The sequence below is a fragment of the Dermacentor andersoni genome, chromosome 4 (genome assembly GCF_023375885.2).
Source record: "Dermacentor andersoni chromosome 4, qqDerAnde1_hic_scaffold, whole genome shotgun sequence".
Lineage (NCBI taxonomy): Eukaryota > Metazoa > Arthropoda > Arachnida > Ixodida > Ixodidae > Dermacentor > Dermacentor andersoni.
In genome coordinates this window covers 9,949,873-9,969,079 of record NC_092817.1, presented here as the reverse complement: position 1 = coordinate 9,969,079, position 19,207 = coordinate 9,949,873, and the positions used below count along the sequence as shown (strand labels likewise).

The 19,207-nt window shown below is 47.8% G+C and overlaps 1 protein-coding gene across 2 annotated transcripts in view; it reads right to left on the bottom strand.

Moving 5' to 3' along the window:
• nwk (FCH and double SH3 domains nervous wreck) overlaps positions 1–19,207 on the bottom strand; it is a 231,754-nt gene that overhangs the window by 107,717 nt on the left and 104,830 nt on the right. For both annotated transcript variants that reach the window (XM_050182545.2, XM_055073377.2), the window contains exon 13: positions 1,763–1,814. In XM_050182545.2, coding sequence (XP_050038502.1) covers positions 1,763–1,814 — 52 coding nt within the window. The remainder of the gene's footprint in view (positions 1–1,762; positions 1,815–19,207) is intronic.

The window sequence follows — 19,207 nt, the reverse complement described above, 5'->3', positions numbered from 1 at the left end:
AACCCGTGTGCTTCCACCGCTGTGGTGCAAGTCTGGCTGGCACCGCGGCTGTGGCAGACTCCGCGTCTCTCTCGCCATTCGATTGCGCAGTCACCGACGACTAATGTTTCTCGCAAGTTAGCCTCGTCAACAGTTCAAATCTTGATCTTGATTTTACTGAAGTCGTCTGCTAATAGCGAAAAACCTCTCTATCTGTACAATTACGGTCTCGAGGCCTTCCCCGATGACTTTCTTTCAGTTGTTGTGCAACTATTTTCCCTCTTTCACGCAGCTTACGTCAAGTACATAGTTGCCACAATTCATAAAATTATGTTTTGCAACTTATTATGCGCGGTCAGTGTATAATCTGATATCAACGCGTTTTTCATCGAGGAATTGTAGTAACGGGGAGGCCAACATGTATCAGAGCCAACATTTCTGGCTCCCTTGAACCGTACCTGTCATTGGCTAAATTATTACGAATGAAGGAAGGGCGTTCCCAAAAACGCGCGTGAATCCAGGCGCCTTTGGATTCCGCTTGGTGAACAAAACAGCGCAGGTGTGCGTGCGTGGCCTTCCTTCGCGTTATGCTCGGAGTATCGCCTCCTCGTCGCCCGTGGCGAAGAAATAACCGCAGCGCGGGTGAAAGTGAGCAGTGGCGCGGAGGCAGTGGTATATCTGCCTCGTTTCAACGAGTAGCGGAGAAACAAGCGGCAGCAGCTGCTAACAAGAGGGTGCGCGTGAGACACGGGGAGAGTTAATTGTGACGGCTCTGCTCGCCTACTTCCACGCGTGCGCGCAACTCATTGGCATTCGCAGTGGGAGACCAGTCCGCATTTTGTTCAAGTCTTTCGCTTCCGGCGAATTTATCGCGCAAGCGTGCGCCGTCTCTCTCTCTCTCTCTCTCTCATACGCACGGACGCACAGTGGCACACACGGGCACACAATGGTGCGATTCATTGTAAGAAATGTGGAAGACTGAAGGTGGTGCTCAGTTCATCGACGCAGGAAGAGAGAGAGAGAGAAGGGGAACGGGAGCAGATAGTCTGACACTTTTTCTCTGTCTGCCTTTGTTGATGCGACAAGGGGGTAATGTTCTCCGCGGCGCCATCTGTTGAGCGGCGGCGGCGAGTTTTCTGGCAACGTCGTCTCCCCGAGGAGCAAGACGCGCGCACTCGGGCGCTCTTGTGGGAACCGCGCAGCCATCAATCTCGGGGCCGCGCCGTTTTCGCCTACAGCTCGCGGTCTTCCGCCCCGTCCGGCGGCCTCTCCCTCGTCTCGGCTTCAGGGCGCGTCGAAGTCCGGGAGACGAGCGAACGAACGGGTTTCACGCTGGGAATTCATTCGCGTTTCTCTTCTCGTGGAAGGCAGCCATACCGGCTGCCGGGGTTCTGTCGGCGGCTGCCGCCGTTCGAGACAAAAAGTCACGTTTCTCCGGTGCTTCTTCAGGGCAGAACCGGGCCACAGACTGGCCGACAGCGGTTAAGCGAGTCGGCGCGCGACTTATCTCGGCAAAAGTGTAGCGCGCGTGTCTCGCCCGCGTTCGCAACTCTCTGCTCGGCTGTTGCACTGCTTGGAGGAAAACGGAATGAGCTGCACATTGGAGCCGATCGATGGAGCGTCCTCTGAAAGACCGCCTGCGCGCATCCGCCAGCAGAGAGAATTCGCTCGGCGGCTAAGACGCAAACAAACCGGGGGAAAGAAGACGTATACGGAAATACGAAACAAAAAGGCAACCAAACGAAAGGAAGCCCACTGAAATTAAGAAAGGAAAAGTACCCACCTCCACCTTCTCTCAGGGCTTCCAAACGTGCCTCGGCTTTCAATTTGCTTGTCTGCAAGAAAAATAAATGAGCATGAAGGAACGACATAGCTTCAACGAGTTGAAGTAAATTGTAGGTGAATCCGACAGGCTTAAATGCAACAAAAGTTCAGAGATAGCAGATAGGTAGGCAGTTCACGAAATTGCGCTCAGGCTCGAGGAAGGCGATTGAAAGCGCAGGGCGAGACTTTATACTCACACAGGAGAGGACGATAGGAAATTTTAATCTTTCTTTTTTATTGCTGGCGAAATAGGACTTACATTGTTTCACAGTCACTGCACTTATTTTACCCTTGCCTTGCTAATTCTTATTCCTCCATAAGTTTCGTACGCCTAGCTGTCATCATGGTTTAAGGGCATTGCCATATATATGTCTATTGACGAACTTCACGCAAGACCCATCTTCGAGGACAAGACTTACCGGGCATCTTCGCACGGTGTCGCCACAATTCAAAATGGCAACGACGTATAGTAACGAACAAAGCGCCACCCTCTCATCCAATCTGCTATTCACATTTAACTTAACTGCATGTTCTCTTCTTTCGTGGTCAGAACACCACTCAAACTACTATTAAAGAAAAAGCCTTTCTTAACGAGTTACCACCACTTTTCCGTATCGAGTATGTCTGTAGCCTCTTACCGCGGGCCCCTATGGGCTCTTGGGACCACTGGTCGCCGTGAGGTTTAGAATATATATACACATATCATCATCATGATCATCATCATCATCAGCCTGGTTATGCCCACTGCAGGGCAAAGGCCTCTCACATACTTCTCCAACTACCCCGGTCATGTACTAATTGTAGCCATGTTGTCCCTGCAAACTTCTTAATCTCATCCGCCCACCTAACTTTCTGCCGCCCTCTGCTACGCTTTTCTTCCCTTGGAATCCATTCCGTAACTCTTAAGAGGAAGCTTTAGCTCGGGCCCAACTCCGACGCGGCCTATTCAAATACATGTAAAAACGCAAAAACGTTTTTCTGAGATAACCCGTGCACCGATTTTAATGAAATTTGTTGCTTTTGAGACAGAAAGTTAAATTCTAGTGACTGTTGCAAGCGGAATTTCGATTTAGGACTTGAATTTTGTTAAAAAGATTTTCAAAAATTCAGAAGTTTGAAAAATATAGAAGCACGAAGTTTACAAACTAATAGCTCTGCATCAAGAATAGATATCGTGGTTCTGTAAACGGCATCCACTAGATCATTCAAAGCGGACAAATTTAATATGTCATTTTACATCTTACGTGAGTTTGTTACGTTGTTTACGAGGGTTCTGCAAAAGTTGTAATTACAGATTAATAAATTTTGAGATTCATGTATAAAATGTCAAATTTGTCCGCTTTAGATGTACTATTAGGTACAATTCATAGAATTGCGATATCACCTATTCTTGCTGACTTACGGAGTTGTAAACTTGATAGTTTCGTTTTCTGAAAATTTGCGATTTTTGCCAATTTTTAATAAAAAATTGACGACCTAAATCAAAAATCCGAAACCAACAGTCACTAGATTTTAAGCTTTTCTTTTAAATGCAACAAATCCCGTCAAATTTGGTGTTGTGGTTGCCAAGAAAAACGAATTCTCCTTTTACATGTATTTAGATAGGAGCACCAGAGCTAAAGCTTCCTCTTAATGACCATCGGTTATCTTCCCTCCTCATTACGTGTCCTGACCATGCCCATTTCTTTTTCTTGATTTCAACTAAGATATCATTAACTCGCGTTTGTTCCCTCACATATACGTTCACATATATGTTCCCTATACACATATATAATATGTGTATAGTATATTTCACAAATAAACAAAGAACATCTTCGAGGCAGGATTCGAACAGAGGACCGGTAGCACGGTAGCCCGAAGCTCGAACCATTAGATCACGGGCACAAGCCGTAGCAGGCGGAATATAACATTCTCGAGCATTGCCCATTAGCAAGCCAGCGCGTTGACACACTTGGAGCTTTTGATTGCAATAGCATTGATATGAACACTTCATATGATCTTTCGCCGTCGTCGATAATTATACATAAATAAACTGATTTCTTTAGTTTTATTACGTTTTGTGAAGAGCCTTCCTCCCACTAACCGTAAGCTCTCCCTTTGCGTAAAAATTTGAACCGCAGATAGCGCAACATGTCTAGGCGTGTTCGTGTTCCAGTCGCACAGTCTGATGCACAGGTACGGCTGTATTTGAGGCCTCAGGTTGGACAGCCTTGCTTGCTGGAACGAATTGTACCAGCGATGAAGGGCCTGCCAACTTGTGCCATAGTTTTCCCACTCGTAGTAGCCATGGTGGTACCTGTCAGTGCGGGATTTCTGCAGCGAAGCACCGCTTCCCTCACATCGCGCAAACACTCGTCCCCGTGTTAAATGCGGGAACGCCAGCCGAGAAGCTCGTCGCACTGAAGCAAGGATGGCCCGCATGCGGCGCCAAGACCACTCTGCGGTCTGGACGCAGGAAAGAACGAGCTGCCGCGTGGGCGGCGCACGACGCGACTCAACGCCGGCGGCGCCCAGACGCGGCGGGGGGCCGTGACCAAGCGACACGACGCCCTCGAGAGGTTGCCCGCCGCGAGCAGCGCGGCAACTCGAGGGCGAGCACGCCGACAATGCCGCTCACGGTGGCCGAGTCTCTTTCTGTCCGTGCGCGTCTGCGCACGCCGCGCGCGTTTACTCAGACAGCTTGTGTTTGCCGCAATTCACACTGCCAATGAAGCTACGGGCCTTACTTCGTGCAGTACTTGAACATGTTGCTATTGGATTCGTTGTTTCGGCTTTGTGTCGAAATTATGCAAAATTATCCAACGGCCGGATACGAAGAGAGGACATCTAGCACATAAGCCTGATACTGTGACCATTAGGCCACGGACACGTTCTTAATTATACGGCATCTATTTAGTGCCGCTAATGGTGCTAAATGATTGCCTGTCAATGGGTTCTTGATGCAACTATAGATAGCACAGTAAAGACGACAGCGATGGCAAGCAGCACAACACCAGCGATTACTTAATTAAAGGTCGATTCCTCAAACATCTTTAAAAATCAGAGCATGTCATTATAAAACATAATTAAGAAGACTAGAAAACAAGGTAACAACCAAGTGACGCCATCGAAGTACGGAACACAAATCTATTGGCATTGTCTGGACATGATACTGTTTTTCTATCATCTACGAGAGTTCAATGCGAGGTGGATGGTAGTTTGGCCTCACCTTTCGTATGTGGCAATCTTAACTCTGTACTAAACTGATGCTCTTGGAGATTAAATTCTGGAGGAGAATTAGGCGGAGAATTAAGTTCGGCGACCCTTCAATGCACCTGAGTGTCTATTAAAACGTGCTATTTAACGGCGTAATGCTCATCCCAGGTGCACATATACGGGTGAAAGAACATGAGAGAGGCGGGGCACGAGATTGATGGCGTATTTACAAGGCAAGCTTCTGTAGGCCAATCTGCACGTTGATTTCATCGGTGACAGAGGCGGACGCACCCGCAAAATAGTTTTAAAGGAACAAGAAGAAATGCAATGCTTTTACTTATCTTTGACAACATGCGTTGCAAGTTCATTCTCAACCGGCGTCATCACTTTTATGCGGAGATAGCTCAGAATTTTCTTTCAATTGGCCCACATTTGAATTGGAGAGAACTAAAATCCCACAATATCCCCATGATGTTTGCAGCTTGGATGTTTGCATTGTATGGAATACGGAATCTTCGGCAAGGTGACACATACGACGCATGACCAGTTGGCCACGAGAACCTTTCCAGCCGAACGTATCGCGGTTGGACAGAATTGGGCTTCTGTATTTGCATTGCTGGCTTTAAACATATTGTATTCTGTAGCTTAACTTCATTGTCCTTCTTCTCAGTCTACACCATGGGCGCTATAACGTAAGACTATTCCAAACTTTTCTATTCCAATTCTGCTATCAGCCCTCCACGATTGGTCAAAAACTTTTTTAGACCACCCCCACTGCACCTGTCTGTCACGTGACGTCACGAAAACCGCCATACCTCCCCATCTGATATGATTTGTACACACTGATTATGCATCATTTGAATGAAAAAAGAAAAACAGTTATTTCTGATTCGACCCCTTTTCGCCATAGCCCTCGGCTATTGGTAAAAAGTTTTCGGGCTGCACCCACTTCACCTGCCTGTCGCGCGACGTCACAAAACCGCAAGAACTCACCGCGTCAAAGTGACGTGTACGCGATAAAGATGCATTCATATGCCGAACAAAACTGAATTTTCTTCGGAATAGCCGCAGGCAGCCCCGTTCCGAAAGGAATAGAAGATGGCTGCCGCCGATCGCTCAGACCCTGGCTACTCGCACCTGCCGGAGAGCATGGGTGTATTTGCGTATAATAAAACTTCTTGCGTGGCCGTGTAACGTTTTCGAGCACTTTCGGCACGTTTACCCCCTCATTCTGCCAACTCTTCTTTGCTGAGGGTCCGTTCTAGCGTCATTCTTGAGCTTCCGTTGCATGCCGCCGCGATTTTCGACCAGCCATCGCAAGCTAAGTGAGGGAAAGCCGACCAATCGTAGACGCCCGCACCACCCTCTTCATCCGGTTATCGATTTTCAATGCAGTGGCTCGGCCCAATCGAATCCCTCTCCACTTAAACGTTCTCCTCGCCTCTTGTCAGCCAATTAGATACGACAAGCCGCTCAGTGTAGGCAATGTTATTCGTTTTTCAAGCAAACAAAAGTGACCTCCTATGAACGAGGAGAGGGTTTGATTGGTCTGTTCAGACAACCCTGCGGGTAACCGCCCGGTGCTTGCGTTGGTGGTTACGCAAATTTGACGTCAGAAAATTGGAATAGAAACATATTGGAATAGTTTTACGTTATACGGCCCCATGTCTACAAAGCGCAAAAGTCGCACTAATCAAACGTGTTCGCGGACGAGGCTTGTCTCGTCGCGCTAGAGCACAACTATACTCAAGCCAAGGGTTGGCTGTGTGAGCGTGTGCGAACGCTTATAGCGACAAGGACGTGTGACCAGTCCATCGTGCACGTCTTGCAGTTGCCGCGAGACACTTCGGCATCACCTGATATATTGGAGTGTCCGGCTTTCATTGCGCCGCGCACGTCACTAGTGAGGGACTATCATCGCCTTGGCCTGCGGTGTATACGACATTTGACGAATGTTTTCACCTCAGTGGTTGTGCGTCTCGACGCGATCAGGCTCACCGCGCTCTTCTTACTTTTCTAGAAGTAACTAACTTAGGGTCCACGTCTGTAGCTTATATTTGTTGTCAGATGACAGGACCTCAGAGACTATTTCTTCTATTTTGACATTCTTTATTAGCGTGACCGGTCCTGCGGCGTGCGACCTGTACTGTGTGTGTTCTGCTTAATTCTTTGAGATTTGTCACCTTGCTCTTTCCTTCCTCTTTCCTGCCTTTCTTCCTATCTTCCATTTCTACGTTTCTGTCTTCTCCTTTCCGAAGAGTAGGCAGGCGTCGCGCTCCTTTCGGTGGCAGTTGCCAGCCTCCTCCTTGCTTTTCCTTTCCTGTCAAGTGTATATATGTTTTCGAATCAAATAATAATAATAATAATAATCACTAAGCACCTAATATCAGCAGTACTTATAGGCGAAACGCAAGTATAGTCATCTCACTGTATCCTGGGACTTGTTGTTCACGGCTGAGACCGGACGAGGAGAGCAGGTAGTGCATACGTATTGTACGGCGAACATACGTGTGCATACACAGCTATAACGGGAAAAATGAAATAAATAACAGGTTTCCTTGCCCCCATTGCCGTGAAATACGTCTGCGTAGTGAGTTGGAGATGCGGAGATGGCATCAGAAAAAGAAAATATTTGCGCGGAAACTAAATGGCTCAAGGACCTAGGACTGCATGCAAAAAGGTTTTCTGTCATAATAATATTTGCCACTAGCCGGTGACATTCCGTCGTAATATTTCCAGCGTTAAAATTGTCCAGGATGCCCGAACTTTCTCTTACGAACAACTACAGTGTAGGATCTTTTTGTGAATACATGCCATAATCTGTCTTCCATTCTCGCCATTGCATTTCGCAATCGGAACACGGTGTAGCCTCACGAAGAGAGTCATGAGCCCTGCACAAATGTCGGCACACAACACTTGTATGCCCCGAGTACAACCAGGCCAGAATAAGTAATGCTTTATTCGAGAAAAATCTTACGGAATTTCTTCTTCAAAAGTTAATTTACGATTAAATCGTTTAGCGTCTCAACGCAACTGACAGGCTATGATGGACGCGAGAGTGTGGAGCACAAGACCAGTTACCGCCTCCTGGGGCTCCTTAATATAAATATAAACAGGGTGCACGAGTCCCAATTAGAATGCGACCACCTCCACTGCCGGCAATCGAAACTGCGATCTCTTGCGGAGAAACACAATGCCAGTGCTACTGATCGAACCTGGCTGACATGGGCGGAAACTTTTCATTTGTCCTGGGGGGAGGGCAGACTAGCTTTCTAGACGCCAGCCATATATATATATATATATATATATATATATATATATATATATATATATATATATATATATATATATATATATATATATATATATATATATAGTTCATATCATAACAAGACGCAAAGGACAGAATAGGCGAAATTGGATTGACGTATTAGTTGAACTTCAAAAAAAAAAATTTTAAATTAATGGAAATGAAAGTGGATGAAAAAAAAAAAAGCTGGCCGCAGGTGGGGCACGAGCCCACGTCTTCTTTACGCGTGCGATGCTGTGCTTGTTGTCTTTGTTTGTTGGCTTCTTATGATATGACTAATAGAACTTGGGCTGTCACCCCCGTATTCTTAAACACGCCTTCACTTGAAGCTTCTCCTCGACTCAGCGAAGTCGTGGCGACGGGGCCTACTTCACTCAAGGAGCCGTTGCGTTTCATGAACCCTACTCCACCTTTCCTCCGCCAAGGAACGCCTTGAAAATGCGCCCTTGACTCGAGTGAAGTGCACCGGCCGAGAAAAGCGTCTGACATCGAGACTATTCCTAAATTTGCTTATCAAAAGTACAATTATTTAAGATAAATATGTTTTTCCGTTAATTCGTCTTCCTAATCAAACGACTACATGGCGCAATGCACAACTTCAGCTCGGTAACGCTGCCACTGTGAGCATTCGACTGATAGATCAAGCGGGAGCTGTGTTTGAGGTCTGGCAACAATCGCACCCCAACAGCTGAGAGCATGGCGCATGGCTGAAAAGCAAGAAAATTTGCGCCCGGAATTGTCCGCTGTTCTTTGTTTCAAAGTGATTCGTTGGTGGTTCACATTGCGGATGTTAATCGCGGTTATTATGGATGATTTTGTCCGTGTGTGTATGGTGACCGAGGCGAATTGACTTTGAAGGCGGCCACAGATGGAACGGCCGATGAGCAGCTTTGTTTACCTTCAAGATTCAAGACCGAGTGCTGAAAGTTTGCTGAAAGCAACAAGAGGACAGAAAATACCGGTAAGTGAACCATTTTTGCATAGAAGCACATTATGTTGATGTGGTTTTCGCGAGGTTGCTGTCGATAAAACTTTTCCAATGTGCTCAAGCATGAGTGTTCATGTTACGGGCATTAGCAGCTGAAGCATATTTGTGGCAGCATATTGTGGCACTAATCGGAGCTTGTGGGAGATTCGGCCTGACAGTCTGTTATTGGTTCTGCTTTTAAACAAAAGTGCAGAATTTACCTATCGGCGCCTAGGTCCAACGATCATACCGGTATCGCGTATGAAATCTTTCAGTATTAAGGAGAAGCCGTCATAGTATACATGTGGCAGAATGCATATGGTTGTGTGCGTAACATCGGCATTTACACAATGGACCACTGTCGGAGGACCTCTTGCTAGGCGCATGGCCACAGAGTTGGCAGACGACAGAGACAATGTGTCCTTCACCTCGTTCCTCCCATTATCATCCCCCATTGTGACCCTTTTTCTTCCCCTCTTCCCCTTCCCTTAGGTAGAGTAGCAGACCAGATGCTCGATTATCCGGCCGACCTCTCTACGTTTTCCAATCATTAAAATACTTCTTCTTCGGCAGGTTGAAGAAAAGCGTTTTTGTGTCCTGTACTTTAATTTAGAAACCATGGTGGTTAGTCAGTTTGTTCAAATTTTAGCACACATAGTCAATGAACCAGCACTGGTGCCTGCATTTCCAGTGCTTCGTCACTTCACATACACGCTACGCAATGTTTTAATCTTCCGAAAATTCACTTGTTAGTAGTTAATCACCAGCATTAGTGTTTTTTCTCCCTACCTCCTTCGATGTGCTATGTGGTAGCATCTGATGCATGTTCCATAAACTGTGCTTTAAGCTCACGCTGTGGCCACATTTTTTTAGTTGTGCTATGTCTTTTCATTTCCGTTGCTTAGGCACACTGATTTTACTTAGCGTGCGAACGCCCAGTGTACATAAACCTTTCGGCATTCTGGTGCAGGATGTGGGCTTTGGAAGGACCAGTTGATGAAAAACTCAATGTCTGTGCTGCACAGCAAGGCTTGTGGCAGACCTGAAAGCATTGATAGATGCGGTGCCTTCCTTGTTGGAATTACACCAGCCCGCTTCCCTGAAAGAAACTAGGTGCTCAAGAAGTACTTGACTAACCTACTCGGTAATTAGTCTGTGCTTATTTTCATCAACTTTGTAACAATATTGATGTTACGGCTCCCTACATTGACAAAATGGCGAAATAGACACTGCGTTATTTCGAACCACAAACATGAAACAGCTGTCCCATATTGAAATGAAATGCATATTTTATTCCTGTTCAACTGTCATACAAACTTGTCTTGGAGACAATATATTCGTGATTATGGTGTGCGAAGTCATCAGTTGCCCACGATGGGTTGCGATTGCGATGTGAGCTTTTTTGCTGCCCACAATTTGGGATGCAGCAGTTTCGTAGCATTTGTAGCCAGCATTTTAGTATGCTGAAGCTGCTTTAGCATGAGCTAGTGTATATTAAGAAATATTCCATAATATTATGGTTAATCGCAGCTTGTCCGAAGTAATGGTAGTGATGCACTCTTTACTGTATTTTTCAGGGTCGTCATTGTGACAGGTTTACCATTACACGCCGTCGGGTGCCCACACCCTACAGGCTACTGTCTAGAATACAGGTGGAGTTTTATTCTAGAATATATTTGTAAACAATACTACTGCTTCTGTTTGCAAGATCAGAGTTCACGCTGTATTTGCATACTATCAAAGTACAAAAAGACGAGCATTATGTTAAGTTGTTTTAGAAAAAATTTGGCACTTGGATTGACCAGAATTTATTAAGGCGTACATACTATTTTAATAAATATGGCTGAAGAAAACAACCTGGATAACAAATACAATCACTTCAGCCACAACGTGTCTATGAAGGCAAATGCATGCAGTCAAACTGCTTTTAGTGGTGTTGTTTGAGCTGATAGGGTGTCAGATGCTGTAGGATAGAAGTCAGCCAGAATATTGCGACAACTATTGTAGTGCAGCGGGACATATTAACTGGAGCTCTTCACTCGCACACCAATGCAAGCGCATCAAACACAGCACACTTGGAAAGGCAGCTGCTCTGCGTGGTTGTATTGGTAGCCTGGTTCCTGCATAAGGGGGTTGGTGATAAATATACAATGGTGTTAAGGCGCATGACAAGAAGCTTAGGTAGTTTGTTTTCTTTAGTTTACTTTTACTGCTAATTAAATTCGTTTAAGGATTTTGTGTTCTAGAGCACGAATTTTTTACTATAGTGAGCTCATACTCTCTTTATTTATATTTGCAAGAACATTTTTCAGCTGGTTTGGCGCTTGCGTATCCATACCGACATACAGCGATCGAGCACTTACATAATGAACCCTCTTGAAAGCTGGAATGTTCGCAACAAAGATATGCGAGATATATCTGCTACCACTTGCTAGCAATGTCTGTACTAGGAGCTGTCACTGCACTGCTAAAGCTTTCTTTATCACAATAAAAAATAATGTGATGTGCAAAAAGTATGCCCTGTCGTATTTTTATTAGTTTTACTCAAATAAAACATTCCATTCACTTGTGTATACAAGAAGGTATAATTCTGAATGCCCTTTCATAACTGGTTACTTCCTCGTTTTGCTCAGATGTTCATTGGCATGATAAGCTAATTAAACTGAACATTTTGAAGCAAGGCTCACATAATTATTGGTTACGACTTCAATTTCTACCAACTGCACACGCTGCATCCAAAATTACAGTACAATATTTTGTTTTCCCTAGCGCAACTAGCTGCATGGAATTAAAGAAATATTCAAAAAAGATTAAGTGAGCGCACCTGCTCGTTTATAGAGATGATCGCCTTGCTGCGGTGTGCTTCGCCGTCCTTGATTAGCGCAGTCAGTGACGATCTACCCTAGTGCAAACCGCGCGAACGCGGGCGACTGCCGGCGCTTGCACAAGCAATACACATACACAGGCAATACACGCACTAATCACAGGAATCTTCGTCGTTTTCTTTCCATAGGTTTTACGTCCGCCACAGTTATGTATCGTGCCGTGCTTGAACTGATGCGGCCTTGTACGATCAGCCGCGAGTAACACGTAAATGCTCTGGCGCCAGTAGTAGTTCTGGAGCACTCGCGCGAAGAATACCTGGATGCAGATCAACAGCTGGGTCATGCCAGGAGTAATACGACAGTCACTGCACCAGCTCACAGTCTTCCTGACAGGACGGCCGATCTGTCTCGGCGCCGCATTGGAATAATTCCGTTGCCGAAGCGCTCCAGAGGATTTCACCGGTCCCAAAAACGAAGCCTTCGAAAATACGTAGCATCGTTAACTAAAGAAAAGCTACAGAGGCAACCGGCGTCCACCCGAAAAAGCTGACGAGGCGAGCGACAGATAACAAGGCCGCCATGTTTACGAACTAACTTCTCTCAAGGAGCGATTCAAGGTAGCTGTGAGGCTACCTTGACATTCTCGAGTAAAGCGCTCGAGCTTTCCTTCACTCAAGGCGCGTTTAGAGTGGAGGGCGATTTGTGAAACGAAAAACCACCGCACTCAAGGAGCATTTCGAGTGGAGGGTCGAGTCGAGGTGGGTTTGTGAATACGGGGGTCAGTGTTCTACAGGGTGTCCCACATAGCCTGAGCCAAGAATTTAAAAATGAGAGGCGCGTCGGAAGCGAATTGAACCGAGCGCATACTATTCGCAATAGCCCATAGTAACTCAGACATTTTTTTTGTTTTCCCCATAACTCACTAATTCATTAAGTTTAATTACCCAACTTTTTAATTATTGGCTGAGGACCCCTAGTATGATAAGCAGATTTGTAGAGTACCTTCAGAAACCACCGCTCGAATTGTTTCCTGTACGATACCTCTCACGTAGTCCTTTTTTTTCCGGGTTGCAAAGAAAGCCTACGAAATATGAAAAAAGGCCACGTGGCGGAGCGCTTGCGCAGTGGTATCGTGCTTCTCTCAAGCGTGCGTTCGGTGAAGAAGGTCGGCTCCCGTCGGATGACGGCGAAAATGCATGCTGCTGGCCGAGCGCTGCCGAGGAGATAGAAGACAGTTTTAGCAGAGCGTTTGCTTGCGCTCCGCTCCGCACACGTTTCACGCGCGCCGGTGGCTGCACAGAATGCATTGATTTCGCTTATCTAACAAGAGCGCCTTCCAGAGATGCCACTGACGTGCTCTCAGCTTGGCGGTAAAACGATTACGAAAGCAACTACACGCTCCCTGACGCACCGCTAAATCAGGTTCCTAGCGGATTGTGGTCAGCGTCTCACGTTCCGCTGCCGCTATGTGTGCTGTGCGCACGCGCGTCAGTGTTCCCAGTAGCGTTTTGCTGAGCGGCTGCATGCCAATTGTTGTGATAGGCCGGTCTGAGCGGAGCGGACCGTAAACGCTCTGCTAAAACTCTCTAGAGAAGGCCCCGCCGCTTTCCCGTCGCCCGTCACGTGGTTTCGTCACATGCTTCAGAGCAGCACGATACCGCTGCGCAAGCGCTACGTCACGTGGTTCCTTTCATATTTCGTAGGCTTTCATTGAAACCCGAAAAAAAGGACTACGTGAGAATTATCGTACAGGAAACAACTCGATCGGTGGTTTCTGAGAGAGAGAGAGAGAGAATCAACTTTTATATTGAGCCCTTAGTAACGGTTGGTGTGCGCTGGCACCAGATGAGGTGGAGCCACATCACATTATTTTTTATTGTGATAAAGAAAGCTTTAGCAGTGCAGTGACAGCTCAGGTCCCATATGCGTCCAGCAGTTCCTGGCCCCAAGCCGCCAGCGCGAGCTGGGTCGGTAGGTCGGGGCTGGACAACAAGGTCTCCCATCGCTCGGGGGGGTTGGGGCTGGGGATGGTGGGGGGTAGGGATGGTAGGGGGTTCTTGAGCTTAGTGCACTCTGCAAGGATGTGTGCTGGAGTGCCTTTTGATCATCTGCAAAACGGGCATGAAGTGTCATGCTCTGTTGGGAACATCTTGTGCAAGAGCACCGGATGCGCTAGCGACCCCGCTTGCGTGCGTCGCACGATCGTTTGCTGCATTCTGCTGAGTTGCGGATGCGGACGGAGAAGCCTACATCTGCCGCTTCTGTACATTTGTGTGATTTCTTTGTAACTTGTTACGGGGTGCGGTAGCTCTAGCTCGTCCTCGGTCCGGATTGACAGTTCTCGGGCGTAGTGGTCGGCGAGTGCGTTGCCTTCCACTTGCGAGTGAGCCGGGACCCACACGAGCTCAACGGCCCGTCCCGGTGATTTGCATTTGGTGAGGATCGCTAGTGCCGCGGGAGAGATGTTCCCCTTGCGGTAGCTTGCGTAGGCGGTCTGGGAGTCTGTGACCACGGTCCTCACTCCCGGTTGTGCGAGTGCGAGGGCCAAGTCCACTTCCTCTGCTTCGGCTGTATTCGTCGTCCGTATCGACGCGCCTGTGACCAGTTTATCGATGGTGGTGACGTCCGCCGTTGCTCTGGTTCCGTGCTTGGGAAGCGAGGCGTCCGCGTAGAGAACCTCGGTATCCTCTTCCAGCTGTCGAGCCAGTGCCTTGGCCCGGGCAGAGCGTCTCTCATCGTTCCTCCCGAGCTGCATGTTCCGGGGGAGGGGCTTGGTCTTAATAATGTCTCTCCACGTTGTGGGGAGTGGCACCGTTGTCGGTTGCTGTTCAATTTGCCATCCTATCTTGCGTAGGACGGCCCGACCGTGCTCTGTCCGGTTCAGCCTTACTCTCTGGTGGGATAGGTGTGCTTCCACCAGCTGCGATCATACTTGGGCTCCTCAGCCAATAATTAAAAAGTTGGGTAATTAAACTTAATTATTTAGTGAGTTACGGGGAAAACAAAAAAATGCCTGAGTTACTATAAGCCAGTGCGAACAGTATGCGTTTGGTTCTATTCGCTTCCGCCACTCCTATCATTTTTAAATTCTTGGCTCAAGTTATGTGGGACACCATATATATATATATATATATATATATATATATATATATATATATATATATATATATATATATATTGTTACGGCTTTGTGCCGAAGATTGTAGCGTCTGGCGTCACAGTCCTGTTGTTCGTGGATTCGCAGACGCGCAAGCTGCCTAGCTGCCTAGCTGCCTCTGCTCGGTGTGTTATCTCTTCAGCACCCGTCTCGTTGTCGTCAAATTCATGAGGGAGCATTGCGTCTAATGTTGTTGTAACCTCACGGCCGTATACGAGACTGAAGGGCGTCTTGCGAGTGGTCTCTTGACGAGCCGTATTGTACGCGAAGGTGACATAAGGTAAAACCTCGGCCCAGTTCCTATGCTCTACATCTACGTACATGCTTATCATATCAGCCAACGTCCTATTGAGTCGTTCTGTCAGTCCGTTCGCTTGAGGGTGATACGCTGTTGTTTTCCGGTGGGCGGTACCACTTAGACGTAGAACGATATCTAAAAACTGGGCCATGAACGCAGTACCTCTGTCCGTGACGACTACTGCGGGAGCGCCATGCCTTAAAACGATGGATTCCAGAAAAAATAGTGCCGCTTCATCTGCTGTTGCCCGTTGCAGGGCACTTGTCTCGGCATATCTAGTGAGATAATCCGTGGCAACGATTATTCACCTATTACCAGTAGTAGACGTTGGGAAGGGGCCCAGAAAGTCCATGCCTACTTGTGCAAATGGTGTAGCCGGTACGTCAACAGGGTGCAGTAAGCCGGCTGGTTTGACGGATGGCGGTTTACGACGTTGGCAATCCGGACATGTCTGAACGTAACGTTTAACGACCGCAGTAAGTCTCCGCCAGTAGTAATTCTGCCGAATCCGTGCCAATGTGCGAGTGTAGCCCAAGTGCCCAGCAGTCGGCTCGTTTGGCAGGCGTGTAAGATTTCACGTCGAAGCGGTGATGGAACAACAAGTAAGTAGTTGCTGCCGCTAGGCGAGAAGTTCTTCTTGTAGAGGACGTTGCGACGCAAGCAGTAGGATGCCACCCCTCTTGCAAAGAGCCTCGGCACGCTGTTGGTTCGTCCTCCGAGGTAATCAATAAGCGGCAGCAATTCAATGTCATCCCGTGGCTGGCGTGAAAGATCGGCAGTATCCACGAGTCCCAGAAAAGCCGTGTCGTCATCGTCTTGTGCTGCCGGCTCAACAGGAGACCGAGAAAGGCAGTCGGCGTCTGCGTGCCGTTTTCCCGACTTGTATGTAACAATAAAGTCGAACTCTTGGAGTCGAAGACTCCAGCGTGCGAGCCGGCCGGAAGGATCTTTCAAATTAATGAGCCAGCAGAGGGAATGGTGATCACTAACTACGGTGAAAGACCGACCATACAAATACGGACGAAATTTCAGAACTGCCCATACCATTGCGAGGCATTCTTTTTCAGTGGTGGAGTAGTTAGCTTCGGCTCGGGATAGTGTCCTACTGGCGTAAGCAATCACTTTTTCGCTGTCACCCTGCCATTGTACTAGCACCGCCCCTAGACCGACATTACTAGCGTCTGTATGCAATATCGTCGGGGCTTCCTCATCGAAGTGTGCTAATACGGGAGGCGATTGCATGCGTTGCCGGAGCTCGTGGAATGCCCGCTGCTGGTCTTCGCCCCAAGTAAAAGGCATATCTTCTCGGGTGAGCTGTGTTAACGGCCATGCGATACGCGAGAAATTCGCAATAAATCGCCGGTAATATGCACAGAGTCCCAGAAAACGTCGCACGGCTTTTTTGTCTGATGGAATCGGGAAATTAGCGACGGCGGCAATTTTATCCGGATCAGGTCGGACTCCTTGGCTACTGACGACGTGACCGAGGAACTGGAGCTCATGAAAACCAAAATGGCACTTCTCAGGCTTCAAAGTGAGACCGGCAGAGCGTATCGCTTCAAAAACAGTTTTCAGCCTTCGTAAGTGTTCGTCGAACGTTGCGGAAAAGACAATCACGTCATCCAAATACACCAGGCATGTTTGCCATTTGAGTCCGGAGAGCACAGTGTCCATTAGACGCTGAAATGTTGCTGGCGCCGAACACAAACCGAAAGGAAGTACCTGAAATTCATAAAGTCCGTCAGGCGTCACAAAGGCTGTTTTCTCACGGTCTCTCTCATCCACTTCGATCTGCCAATAACCGCTTTTCAAGTCCATTGAGGAAAAGTAGCACGAGTTTTGCAACCTATCCAAGGAATCATCAATACGTGGCAGTGGATAAACGTCCTTCTTTGTGACCTGATTGAGCTTCCGATAGTCGACGCAGAAGCGCAGGCTACCGTCCTTCTTCTTCACTAAAACTACAGGTGATGCCCACAGACTATTAGATGGTCTAATAACGCCATCTTCCAGCATCTTCTTCACTTGTTTTTGTATTGCTTCGCGTTCCTTTGGGGCCACACGATAAGGGTTTTGTCGGACGGGTCTGGCGTCGACATCAGTAATGATGCGGTGTTTTAAAATTAAAAATTAAATTATGGGGTTTTACGTGCCAAAACCACTTTCTGATTATGAGGCACGCCGTAGTGGGGGTCTCCGGAAATTTTGACCACCTGGGGTTCTTTAACGTGCACCTAAATCTAAGTACACGGGTGTTTTCGCATTTCGCCCTCATCGAAATGCGGCCGCCGTGGCCGGGATGATGCGGTGTTTGGTAAGTGGCGTTTGACCAACTCTTGACACAGAGGAGAAACAGCCCTGGTACTGATTGATGAGCTCAAGAAGACGGTTCCGCTCAACGGCCGTTAACGTCGGATTAACGTCTACAATAGGCGCAGCTGTGTGGATTGTAGAGGCCGACTCCTGCGCTAAGTGGCAGTCTTGTATTTCTGTCACTTCGTCGAAATAGGCGACAGCAGTGCCTCTAACGATGTGTCAGCGCTCCTTACTAAAATTCGTCAGCAAGAGTTCGGCGCTTCCGTCGATTACATTGATAAGTGCTCTGGCAATGGAGACACCGCAATTCAGTGCTAGCTACTCCAGTCCCATTTTGCCGGCTGTCACAGCGCACCTGTACGAGAGAGCAACTCCGCGGCATAAGTATGACGTCGTCCGCGGCAATACGTAAGCGAGGTTGTTGTGGCTTCTCATGGGTGACATTATCCGAACTCGTGGCAAATGTAACGCTTCTGTCACGGATGTTAATCACGGCACCGTACTCCCGTAGGAAATCCATGCCCAATATAAGTTCTTTACAACACTCAGTAAGGATGACGAGGGTGACCACGAAGGATGAACCGGCGATTAAGAGTCGGGCCGTGTATTTCCCGACAGGTGTCATCAACTGACCTCCGGCGGTTCTTATGTTGGGCCCGTGCCATGGTGTCTTCACCTTCCTCAGTTTGTCAGCGACCTGTAAGCTTAGGATTGAAAAATGGGAGCCAGTGTCAACCAGAGCGGCTATTTCGTGGCCGTCAATGCAAACGATGAGCTCGGCGCTGACGATGTCAGTCACGTCTTTCGCACTTCTATCCGTCGTATTCGTCGTTGTGCTGGGCGTCTTTTTCGTCAATGCAGTCTTCACGTCGTCGTTCGTTGATAACGGGGGATGTGGAGCAGTTAGAGTATTGGCAACCTCACCCCCGGAGGTCGCTGCGGCTAGTTTCCCCGTCGAGGGCTAGGTGATCTGCCTGACGTCGGCAAAACTGCGACGAGTCGGCGAATTGTAGCGCGCCGGAGATGGAGAAGGAGAACGTGGTCGAGGCGTCGTCGTATTTTGTGGCTGACTGTTCACAGGGGCGTCGTTGTAAGCACGTCGACCGTCGTACGGAGAATAAGCATAGTTGGCAGGAAAGCTTGGGTGTTGAGCGGCGCGATAGTTGTTCCATTTATGGCAAACTCTATAGACGTGTCCAGCTTCACCACAATGGTAGCACACTGGTCGACGGTCGACGGTGCGCCACAAATCGGTTTTCCGACGCTGATAGTTCGGCGGTAACTCTCCATGGAGCCAAGGAGTGGCGTGTGCATGTCAAAAATACGGCGTTGTTGG